General features: G+C 38.0%; 1 protein-coding gene across 5 annotated transcripts in view; it reads left to right on the forward strand.

Moving 5' to 3' along the window:
* Positions 1–12,404, forward strand: part of CPED1 (cadherin like and PC-esterase domain containing 1) — a 262,492-nt gene that overhangs the window by 22,057 nt on the left and 228,031 nt on the right. For all 5 annotated transcript variants that reach the window (XR_008956469.1, XR_006410657.3, XM_026510149.4 and 2 more), the window contains exon 2: positions 5,891–6,074. Coding sequence is in view for 3 of the 5 variants with exons in the window: in XM_026510149.4 (XP_026365934.3) it covers positions 5,891–6,074 (184 nt within the window). In the remaining 2 variants the exon portion in view is untranslated. The remainder of the gene's footprint in view (positions 1–5,890; positions 6,075–12,404) is intronic.

Consider the following 12,404-nt stretch of genomic DNA (forward strand, 5'->3'; position numbering starts at 1 on the left):
AAACAAGGAATATATAACTACAAATTATGAAGAGCACCAAAGGGAAAGATAGATTGAGAAATAGGTGATGATGGATTTTGGGAATAACTATTTAAGTGGGTGCCGTTTCATCAAAGCTGTATTGGAAATACATTTTTTGTATTGAAACTTTATTGCTTTTGTTTCTCTATTATTGTTTACAACTTTCATAGAGGCACAGATGAGCAAATTTGCCTTCCATTGGTTGTTCATGGGTTAGTCAGTAGCTCTAAGGTGCAGTTTAGGAGTGCAGTCAGAAGGTGCTCATTGTCATGAAGTAGGTCTGAGACTCAGTGTGCATTCCTTCCATGGTGGGCTTGAGATCCATTTGAGTCAGTTGTGAGATAAAGGTGGAGATTAACTAAAGATTTGTTTGGGTAAGGAACATTCTCATGAGGCTCTTCCTGCATATCCAGGGAACCCGTGGTTCCTAAACTGTCCTGTAATTATAAATAAATTTTAAGTGGAAAAAAGTGTAGGATATGCATCCAAGAAAACTCCATGTTATTTCTTGAATTCTCTAAAATAAGTACAAATTTCACCAATGGGTAAAAAATAAATCCCTATTTCATTCTTATAATGGAAAAATTAAAACATAATTCACTATGCTAGACTCAGCAATATTTCTAAAATGTCAAAGATCTAGACCAGCAAGGCAATTTGACTTTTAGTTATATATAACACACATCCAAGGTCTACTATATGATTTGTATTTGAGCATCAAAAGGTGTCATAAATACATAGCTACTTTAATAAATCTAGAAAAAAATTCTCTGTCATGTGAAAAACACCCAAGTTTTATTTTTCATCCTTACTATATTTTAAAGAGCTATATTTCTTGCTTTTGTGGTAAGTCTTGGTTGAAGATTTTTTAATACTATAAGTACCTGAGAAATATACTTTTATAATATAGCCCTTTATTTGATTTTTCTACTGCAAATTCATTACTTTGCTCAAACATTCAATCCTACTTTTGTCATTCTTGCTACTATTTGAAACTCTGCTGAAATAAGTTTCTTAATACAAATGTTCACCACTTTCTATTCCCAATCTTCCATGGTAGTATTTATAACCAAGACTTATACCTATGGAAAAAAGATGTTTGTATTCCTTCATTCAAAGAATATATATTATGTGCCTCTTATGTGCTTACTAGTATTCTTAGGTTGGGGAAACAAAAGTGAACAAAATAGACAGAATACATGGTTTCATTTACTTCCTTTTATGGTGTGGGGAGACAAAAAATAAACATAATAAATAAATAAATTGTATTTTTACATTGAAAGGTGATGAGTTGGGTGCCTGGGTGGCTCAGTTGGTTAAGCATCTGCCTTCAGCTCAGGTCATGATTCTAGGATCCTGGAATCAAGTCCTGCATTGGGTTCAATGCTCAGTGGGAAGTCTGCTTATCCCTCTCCCTCTGCCCCTCCCCCCTCCTCATGTGCTCCTCATGCTCTTTCTCACAAATAAATCAATAAAATCTTAATAAAAAATAAAAGGTGATGAGTCATATAGAGAAAAACATGTATCAAGATACATGGAAACATATAGTTTATTGCAGAAAATGCTTTTTATGATAGATGCCAAACTATAGTAATTGTAAAGATTATAGAATTCTTCTCTTTTTTCTCTAATATTTATTTACAGAGAGTGCAGGGAGGAGGGGCAGAGGGAGAGGGAGAGAGAGTCCCAGGAAGACTCCATGCTGAGCATGGAGACTGACGCAGGGCTTGATCTTACAACCCTGAGATCAGAACCTGAGCTGAAACCAAGAGTCACATGCTGAACTGACTGAGCCACCCAGGCACCCCTAATGCTTATGGACTTCTTAATGGAAAAACAGAGTTACAATATATTATTATTCAATTTTATTCATAATTGATATCATTTATTGATGGAGCACTGTGTTGGACACTTTCATATTGCAAATTAACTTAATTCCCCATACAACTTCATGAGGTAGAATTTGTTACTTCAGCCATACAGATGAGAAAACTCGGATGTAGAAAGATAGAACAGCTCTCCCCTGTGGATGAAACAAGCAAGTGGCAGAGTCAGAATTCACCTCCCGATTTCTGATCCCTGGTCCTCGTCTGTTCTTCCTCCACACTGCTGCATCTAACACTTCAGGTTGTTTATTACAACATTCTGTCCTTTGCTTTATCTAATGTGATATCAAGGTTTCAGATTTTGAAGTCTTTCCAATAAAAATATAAGTGTTCAGTTTTTTTAAGATTTATTTATTTGAGAGAGAGTGCAAGAGTGCAAATGGGGGGAGGAGCAGAGGGAGAGGGAGAGAATCTCAAGCAGACTCCCAATTGTGCATGGAGCCCCGATGCAGGGCTCCATCTCATGACCCTGAGATCACAACCCTGAGATAATGACCTGAGCTGAAATCAAGAGTCAAATGCTGGATAGACTGTGCCACCCAGGCATCCCAAAAAGTGTTCAGTTTTAAAATAACTTTCATAGGGGCACCTGGGTGGCAAAATCAGTTAAGCATCTGACTCTTGATTTCTGCTCAGGTTGTGATCTCAGGGTCGTGATCTCCAGGTTGAGAGATGGAGCCCCATGTTGGGCTCCATGCTGAACATGGAGTCTGCTTAAGACTCTTTATCCCTCTCATTCTGCCTCTTCCCTCCTCTCAAATAAATCAATAAAATCTTTGAAAAAATTAAAATGACTTTTATATGGCCTCACAAAGTGATTTCTGAGGGATAATTTTTCAGATTTTTCTAGAAGAAGGGAGAGAGAGAACTGACCTGGGAGTTCAGAATGTTAACATCCAGTAACATTCATTCTTTCCCAAGGTCTCCGCAGGCCTGTGAGTCTCAAGTTAAGTTGTTATAGTGGTGGCCAGGTTAAATTCTTCCACTAAAAATATATCTTCAAAATTGTAGGAGTAATCAAGAGCTCTCATTTCCCAGAGTGCTGCCTCTGGCATTTGATAATCCCGCATTTGCTGGTGCGGTTGACATAATTATTCACGTAGTTTTTATTTCATGTATGCAGTGTGTGCACCTGTTGTTGGACCGGTTAAAAGTGTTCTTGCCCCTTGGTCTTGGGCCATTTTCATTTTGCTGATACAGTGTGTTATAAATATGACAAGGACAGGAGCAGTTTGTATTACAGGATAATACAACATAATTTGACTGACAAGCTCACTTCCCATTATTATCTGTAGGCTGAGATGCAAGTTAAAATGTCAGTCTTTGTTATAAAGGTATTAGAAAATATGGCCAGGAATTATACTTTATTTACAATATTCTATATAAGATACACTGGTAAGAGCTACATTGCTCTTGCTTAAACTGATCCTTTCAAAATAATAATAACGTAAAGTTGGAACATACACTCTCCTCATGTGAAATCACTGCTCTATTTGAGCCAGCTGTAATAGAGAGGAGCATCCTGTGATTACGAAAGAAAATAATGTGAGAAGGGAATTCTGGGCACTGTGCATTTCGCTTGAGTGACACTGATATATTTGGAAGCATCTGTCTTCCCTTGCACCTAGATGCATGTTTGTTTATTTTGGCCTCCTGTGGACTACTGGTTCCCTCTCAGTTCTGTGTACAAAGGCTCAACCTGTTTTTGGCTTCAAATACTCCTTTTAAGTTTACCTTGACAAAAAATGATATTGGCTGGGGAATCATGTCCCAATTTGCAGTTAAATTTTTTAGTTTAAAAAGTTTCATTATCAATCAATCAATAAATAGTTTCATTATCAATAAAACACAGTATCCTTTAACAAAGGAAAATATCTAATTAATCATGTTTGCCCAAAGTGCCACACAGGGGAGATGTGATTAGCTAGTGTTCTATTCCTTTCTGTTAAATCGGCTACACCCATATTAAATGCCTATGGTACCATGTGCCAGGCAGAGCTCAGACTCAGAAACAGTTTTTCTGACTCTGTGCTCTTTATACTATCATTTAAAAAACACATATACAGGGATGCCTGGGTGACTCAGTCAGTTAAGTGTCTAACTCTTGGTTTCGGCTCAGGTCATGATCTCAGGGTGCTGACATCTAATTTAGCATTGGGCTCCCTATTTAAATTCTTTCCTTCTGCCCCTCCCTCACTTATGAGTGCACTCTCTCTCTCTCAAATAAATAAATAATCTTTAAAAAAAAAAAAAAACCCGCATATATAGTATTTCCCATATACCAGTTACAGTTTTAAGCCATTCACAGATAGTAGCTCTTTAGTCCTCACTGCACCCTTTGGAGGAAGCTGTTGTCCAAGTTCACACAAATGGTGCTGGTGGAACCAGGGGATTCAAAGCCAGCATCTCTCCAGAGTTTGTGTTCTCCTGCATGTCATTCTGCTTTGTCTATCCATTTACGGATGACAGTAATTAGTATGCTGTGAAAAATAGGATATGGTTCCTGCCCTTAGAGGGTTTATAATCTAAATCTGTTTCTTCTTCCTTTCCACACATATCTTCAAAGATCTTGATAAAGCACTGTGGCTCATTAATTTTGTAGATATCTTCATTATTAAACATGTACTATGCGTACATGTGTACTGCCTGTTAAGGAGTTCACATCAGGGAGAGATGCACATTTGCTTTCAGAAGGGTGTATTTCAATGAAAACTTTCCGAAAGAGGTGCTGTTTGATTTGGAGCTAGCCAGATGGCTGAGCGGAGAGAGGAAGGAATTAGGTAGAAGGAACAGTGGTATGTGTATGAAAGAACAGGGTGGGATCAAGAATGGAAATAATTAAGAGTGTGATATGACCAGAGAAGAAAGACAGGGTTTAAGTTCGAATGACCTTGTGTTCCTTGATGAAGATTTGGAATGGATTCTATCAGTAATGGGAAGTCACGAAGAAATCTAAGTAGTGAAGAGACATGGTACATATGTTTTAGATCCATAAAGTGGACAGTTTGATTCGGAGGTGCCACTGTAAGTAATCTGGATTCCCAGTTTTGTTTTTTATCTCTTCTCCCTCATCGTCCTCCCCCAACTCCTTTGTCTCTCTCTTCTTCAGCCTCTCCCAGTTTTTGCTCTAACCCCCATCCGATCTCATTGCTCCTTCTGGTAACAAAAAAAAAATGTCTACTTTATTAAGGTTTAATCTCAGGTTTTCAGGAAAATACCCAATATCTCCCATTATACCTTATAATGAACTCAAATATCAGCATTCTTCCTGCTTGTCAATTGGAAAATTCCCTTTTGTTATGGGAATTTCAGTCATCGTTGGGAGAAAGAGGAATATTTATTTGGAGGTCAGCAAACTATGGAAGGAAGAACCTGAAATTATGATGCCCCTCTTCATGGGCAGGAATGCACCCTGCCACACTGAGGTGTGTTCCAGTTCTGCTGCATCCTGATGGAGAGAAGCAGCAGCATTTTGTATCTCCAAAGAGCTCTGAGCTTGTTTCTCAGCGCTCCCTGTTCCTGAACGTGTCCTGCCAACACAAAATCCATCCTTTCTGAGTCTGTTTCCTCTCCTGTGTTTACCTAAAAAGCACCATTAGAAGATAATGCAGCTGGAAGTATTTTATATATGCACAATGCAGATGAAAGGCATTGCTATTAATTTATATTTTCCGCTACAGTTGAGCTCTGTATTTCTATGTAACAGTATTCCTCTAGGACCTCTATATTTTAATGGCCTAAAATTTTCATCTCTCTGTAATAGTGAGAAAAATTCAATCACCTTCATTTCTTGCATACGAGGTCGCCTTTGTCCTTGCTAGCCTTTCAGAGAGTCTGTCTTTCATTTCCAGAGGAAAACTGACACGATAACTTTCTGAATGGCCCTTGATTTGCATTAATGATGTCCTTCAAGGGCAGTGTGCTACTTCTTCCTCTTGAATTTTTATGCCTCCTTTCTTTTTTTTTTTTTTTTTTTTTTTTAGATGGAGAAATCAATAGAGACACACTTTGGCAGCCATGACAGAAGGGCCATACTCTACAGGCCTCCTTCCTTCAGCAACATGGAGCTTCAGCTCCACCAGCACATTCTCACTCAGCATCACTATACGGTTGTCATCGCTGAAGAAAGGCTCGGTGCTGGCCTCGGGCTGGGGCTGCTAGAAAAAGGTCAGAATAAGAAGTAAATACCCAAGTTGCTTCATATATAATGTAAAACACTTTCTAGAGTGTACTGCATTCTTTCCCTAAAGAAATTTGTAAAAACAAAATTTACCCATGATCAACTTTCGTGCATCAAAGAAAACTTGGCTCCTTTTTTTACTTCCTCTCAGTTTTTCTTTAGCTATATTTCTTTATTCCTGAAATTATTTTGTTTATATTTTTGTAGCGTTTTGGAGTTGCATAGTTCATATTTAAATGGTACATAAAAAATGTTTATGTTTATGAGCCTGAATACATGTTCTGCCCAGCACCAAACTGCTCCATATTTTAAGAAAATTGCCACTTCATCTGACTGCAAGTAGAATGTGCTGGAAATTGTTTCGAGAAGCCGGCTTAAATGTGATTCACAGATTGGCTCTAAAATGCGAAAGAAGTATGGATATTTACCACACACACTATTACTAGTCAAGTACCTTTATTTCTATCATTTGAAGTGAGAAATAAAAGACAAGTTTTTAAACAAGGTATTTGAAAAGAAAGTTGAGTATATGATGAGGGTCAAAAAGGGCAGTAATAATAACAGCTAACATTTCCTGAGCAACTCACCATGTGACAGATACACTCCACCTTGCTCTTTCAAGTACTAGCTTATGCCGCTGAATGAATGAGGTTAGGGCAACAGTTAGCCAGGGTCCCCCTTCACCATGTTCCCCTTTTACCGCACTGGCTGTAAAGTTACAAGGTACTTAGCTAGCAAATCTTTTGGAGGATAGGGCCCAAAAAGATACACTTCAATGAAAAGAAAGGGTCTAAAAATGTGCAGAGTATGGGCCATTCTTCAGGAATGCCATTTGCTGGGCCCTGTCCCCTAGGAGTTGTATGGAAATCTAGAGTGCTGGGATTCTGGAAGCAAATGAGAACAACAAAAGGGAAGGTGAAAGCTCTGGAGTATCAAAGAGGGCTGAAAACAAATTTTAGAAACTTCCTTGCAGTTGGTTCTATTAAGGAGGGACCAATTGAGAGTTCTGGGACATCCATAAATGATATTGTCAGAAAAGCATTTATCCGTGTTAAGGAGAGAGATAAAATGTTGAGTTACCCTCTCCTCCCATAAAACATCTTAGCCCATCCCTGAAGTAGGCTAACCACCACCTGCACGCCACGTGAGCTGTGCACCTGTCGTCATGCGCAACACCAGCCGTGATGACACACCGCTGGTGTCTGAAATTGCTGTGTTCCTTTGCCTCCGTGACGGTACCACTGACTGTGCACGGGCACAACATGGACGCTCTGTGCATTTCAACTTCAATTCCGCGTCAATTTTCAATTCTGTCCAGTTGCAGTTCAGAAGGAATATGTCTGCTCTCTCCCTTAATGGTCTTGGGTCAGTTTTATAAGAAAAAGGAGGATGACTTTGCAGCTTCCAAATATCAAGAAAAGTGCAAAGACAGCCTGAAGGCAATAAACTCTGGCAGTCAAAGGAGCGCTGGGCCCAGCATAAGATAACGAGATGGTGTCACCAGACTTTGTCAGTGTAAATGCTGATTTGGCCCGCTTACCCCATATTCCCTCAGCTTGTAAAACATTTACTTCCTCATTCTTTCTTGGTTTCTTCGACTCGGTATAATAAGGTATTATTCCTGGATAAGGCCTCAAGAAAGGGTAGCAATTTCACGAGTATGCAAAATTGACTTTTGGTTTTTCATCTGATTTTATAGTTTTCACTGTGAGGGCAACCTCAAGTACCTGAAATAAAAAAGTTCTGTGACCATAATCTAACATTTCCTTGATTTTCTAATGTAGAGGGGAAAAAAATCACTTTTTTATTACAGCATATTTTCCATGGCCACAGATTTAATCTCTAAACTATGTTTGCATTGAGGCATTCACTATAAAAATATTTTCTAAAGATCTGATCCTTGTCAAATTCATTTTTCTTTAGTTTCCCATATTCCCACCTCATGCTTATTTTTTCCATATGTATAGCAGCAGCAAGTATGATGCTATATTTGCACATTTAAACTTAATTTCTCCATGCTGAGCATCTTGGGGGAAGTGGAAGCAGTTCAGAATGATCTGGAGACGTACTCCTCCTATCTTTAACTTTGCCGTTGCAGCTTCTGCTCTCTGCTAAACTGAAATTTGAAACTATGACATCAAAAATAAAATAGGTACTACCACGTGCAGATTTGAGACATTTATAAAATACACGCTTGGTTGTAGGAAAATCCATATAAAATACAATTTCCCTATTCTATCTATCCATTTAACCTGCTTTTCTCTCCTCTTCTGGTCTGACCCCAATCAGTTCTGCTGACCTCATTCTATGCCATCGTTTGAAGCATAGGCAGCCCCTTTCCAGTTTGGAGCTACTTTTTTTTTCTTTTTTAAACCTTTAAGGCCAGAAATCGATAAAAATTAGAAAAAATAAAAGGGTCCTAGCCAGGCAACATTCCACTATTAAGTAGAATCTGTTTTTGTAGAGTAACGTTTGGGCTTTATATTTTATTCAGGTTTCTTACTACTTATTTAGTAAGCATTCCTTGAAAGGAAAAGTAAGAAGTCTCGGGTTCTAAGAATGTGGGCATTATGTTTTTTTCCCTGGTTAATTCCATTCTAGTGATATAACAGAAGTCTGTGGCTCTATCTGGAAAGACAGTAGGGCTTCGGATATGCAACTTTAAGCAAGTTAGGTTCTTTGAGCTCTAGTTCTCTTATTTGTTTAAGGCAATAATTATTATTACTTCATGATAGCATGTGGTGAGAATTTAATCGCTTTGTCCACCCCATCAGAGTTCTGGGAGGAGACAACGTAAAGCCCAGCCACTATTTTTTGATTCAATAGTCTGGGAGTGGGGCCCAGAAATTTATATGTTAAAAACAGACACATGTGATTCTGATATGTAGCCCATTGGGGCACACTATCCTAAGGGATATACCATTGGTTCAAGAAATAGCAATCTTTAGACTTAATTCTGGAACTAAAACAATGCAGAAGTCTGCTTGCTGTAATGCCATTGTACTACTAAAGTTTTAACTATATAGGTATTTACAAGCATTTAATCTTTAAGTTGATTTCGAAAACAGTGAGAGGACAATTGTCTTTACAGATTTAGCTACAAAACTTAGCAGCATGTAAAACATATACTCTATGGTCCTTCAGTCTCTTGCTTTGGAAAAATATATCTTATGTCCCTGCATTTATAAGAACATATAATTCTCTAAAGCAAAAGAAGCACCCACCAATTATTGCCCTTCCTAGTGTCTAGGTACTATTTAGTAAATCAGTGCTTTAGTACATGGAATAGTATAGTAGCCTAAAAGAAAGTAGATGTTTTCTGAAAGTTCTTAACCTATTCCCATGGTAACATCCAAACAGTATGTGGTCCATGAGGCCCTGTCTCGGTAGGTCGTATCATTGGATCAGAATTATTTCTGTATACTTGAAGAATAGTGCATATTTATCAGTTTTCTGCTCACTTCTGAATACACCTTGCACTTCTAAATTAAATATTTTATATAGTCCCTGTGAAAAACATATGCCAGCCCCCTACAGAATTGGTCACTCTTATGGTTTCAAATTGCTCTTGTTTTTGTAATATGGGGGTTTTACATGGAATGTTTTTTTGAAGAAAAAAAAGCGGAAGGCCATATCGATTTTCTTGCCAGGGGTTGGCAAACGATGGCCCGCCAGCCAAATCTGGCCCAATGCCTGTTTTTGTCAACAAAGTTTTATTGGAATGCAGCCACACATTTGTTTTCATACTGTCTTTGGCTGCTTTGTTTTGCCATAGCAGAGTGGAGTAGTTGCAACCGAGATGGTATGGCTCTTAAAGCCTAAAACATTTATTGGGCCCTTAACAGAAAAAGTTTGCTGACCCATGTAGCTAGACTAATTCTATGTCATCTGATCCCATCCCAAGCTGATGGTTAAACTCTAGGACTGAGATAGTTTAGTTTTGTAACTTATACCAAACCTCATTCAAAAAGGATTTGATGGTTTACAATAAACCATATAATAATAACATTACTAAAATGGAAATATAAAGTTAGGGCTCAGGCTGGATATTCCTCTTAGCTACCGTAATTGAAGCTTAATTTTGGCTTGAGCCTGCAAATACCGAGAGCAAGAAGGAAAAGAATGGAAATTTTACTCTCAGAAAGAAGGGAACACGACGTTCCTTCCGCTAACCACCCACATGCCCAAGTAGTATATTTAAAACAAGTTTCTTGAAGGGTTTATTAAGTAAACAACCCTAAGTTAGGTAATGGGCCAAGAACCAGAGCAACATTTCTATTGCAAATGAAGTAGATGTCATATCTTAGTTCATATAGCAACCTTCCAACAGGAGCTCAGAGTATAACACTATAGCATGGTATGGCGAAGGCATTTCTAGGAAGGGCTAGAGTTAATGTGGTGATACTGTTTATCGATATTTGTATTGATATTAAACTTGATATATTGTGTTCTGGAGAATGCTATTTTAAACAATGTTGCTCCTTGGCTCCCCCCCCCCCCAATAAGGACACTGTAATTTATCCAACTGTGTTCTTGGGAAGAACTATTAAAAGATATAGTTAATCGAGTGAGAGATACAGATCACTACTTAATGTTGTGGAAAATATATTAGAGAAGAAAAAACCTATTTCCTTCCCTGCTTATAATTTAATAGTTTTCTATCCTTCTATATTTTTATTTACATTCACTTGCACTCCCAAAAATGTCCATAGCACTCGTGTACCATTTGAAGTTTAGTCTAATTTTGAAGGTTTATTTAGAATGGCTACTTGCCAAAAGCTGTTTCTGGGGTTTGTATGGAAAAGAAGCAACTACTAGAGACCAATCTTAACTTTTGTGATGGAAAGCGTATTTCAGGGTTTTTTTCTTTAGTTTATTTGTATTCAAGAAGAAGCTATAAGGAAGTTGAGATTTAAATTACCCATAAGTAAGAAGAGCTTAACCACAGTAATTGCTTTCTTGGGGAGGTAGTAGACTGTGGTAATTAAAAAGAACAAGCTTTGGAGTCAGATCAAACCTGGGTTGAGTTCTAGTGTTACCTTTAATGGTTATATAACCTTGGACAAGTTACTTAACCTCTCAAAGCCCTCGTTTTCTCTTTGGGAATTGATTGTTTTGGATTGTTCTATGAATGCCACATTATGGGCACTCCAGGAATGGGAGATAATATCGTTACTACTGTCAAGAACTAATTACAGAAAGGAGATTATGGAGATTCCTTTCTGGGGAGATAAATTGAAAATGGGTTCTATATGACGAACATAGGAGTGCTACTGTTGGATATTTTGTGATAAATGAACTTCACAGGTGTTTTAAAGGCCCTCTTTATCAACCTATATGTTCCCATTCAAAGGTCTGGGTTGTAAACCATCCTGAAATTCCAACACATAGGCTCCTGGAACCATTCCCTTGGGAAATACCCTTCATTAAGAAAAAAAAAAAAAATCTGTAAGCTCCTTGAGGTCAGGGATCGTGTCTGTTCTGCTTATCACTTAAAACCATGCCCTCCACCTAGAGGCACCCAATGAATATTTATTGAATACAATTGAATGCATGAATAAATTAAGATAACATATTGTCCCAATATTTGAGCTCCTTAAATAGTGAACTACCTCAGAGAATTCACATTAAAACTTAATTGATAAGCCTTTTATTTTTGCATAACTTTATAGGTACACTGATACTCTACCCATGCTCAGATCTGCTCTTATATAGAAATAATGCAATCAAAACTATGGTAGTATATAGGTCTCATACTACCTGTTGAGGCTTTAAGTGCTTGTGTCCATTTTTCAGAGTTCTTCTCTTCTTCCTTTGCTCTTAAGGGTTCCTCTATTACATTTACCGGTGTTACTGTCTGTTGGTTTTGGAGGAGGATGGATGAGTTTAGTTCTAGGCATATTCGGTCTCAGGTGTCTTGAGCGTTTCACCTGAATGCATTTAGCAAAAACTGAAGAAAGCAGAGAGGCCAGGGCAGGAGATGAGAATTTGTGAGTTATCAACTTAGCAGTGATGACTGATTCACTGAAGGTTTACTATTCCATAAAACAACAAAACACATAGCATTACCTAATAAAACGCTGCCCAATAAAGGACATGTGAAAGTAAGCGTATAACATTTGTGGCTTGTGGACATAGAAAGCATTGAGGGTCAAGCCCCCGTCTTGTGATTTCGGTCCCATTTGCATCCTCCCCAGCACGCTCTCTACTTCGTTGCTTAGCATAGTGTAAAATATTCACGTTTATGTTCTTCTAATCCCTCGCTTTGGGAAAATATATCATATGACCCAGGGATTTTAAAACATACACCTTCTCTA

Source organism: Ursus arctos, unplaced genomic scaffold (genome assembly GCF_023065955.2).
Source record: "Ursus arctos isolate Adak ecotype North America unplaced genomic scaffold, UrsArc2.0 scaffold_3, whole genome shotgun sequence".
In the NCBI taxonomy this organism is placed as follows: domain Eukaryota; kingdom Metazoa; phylum Chordata; class Mammalia; order Carnivora; family Ursidae; genus Ursus; species Ursus arctos.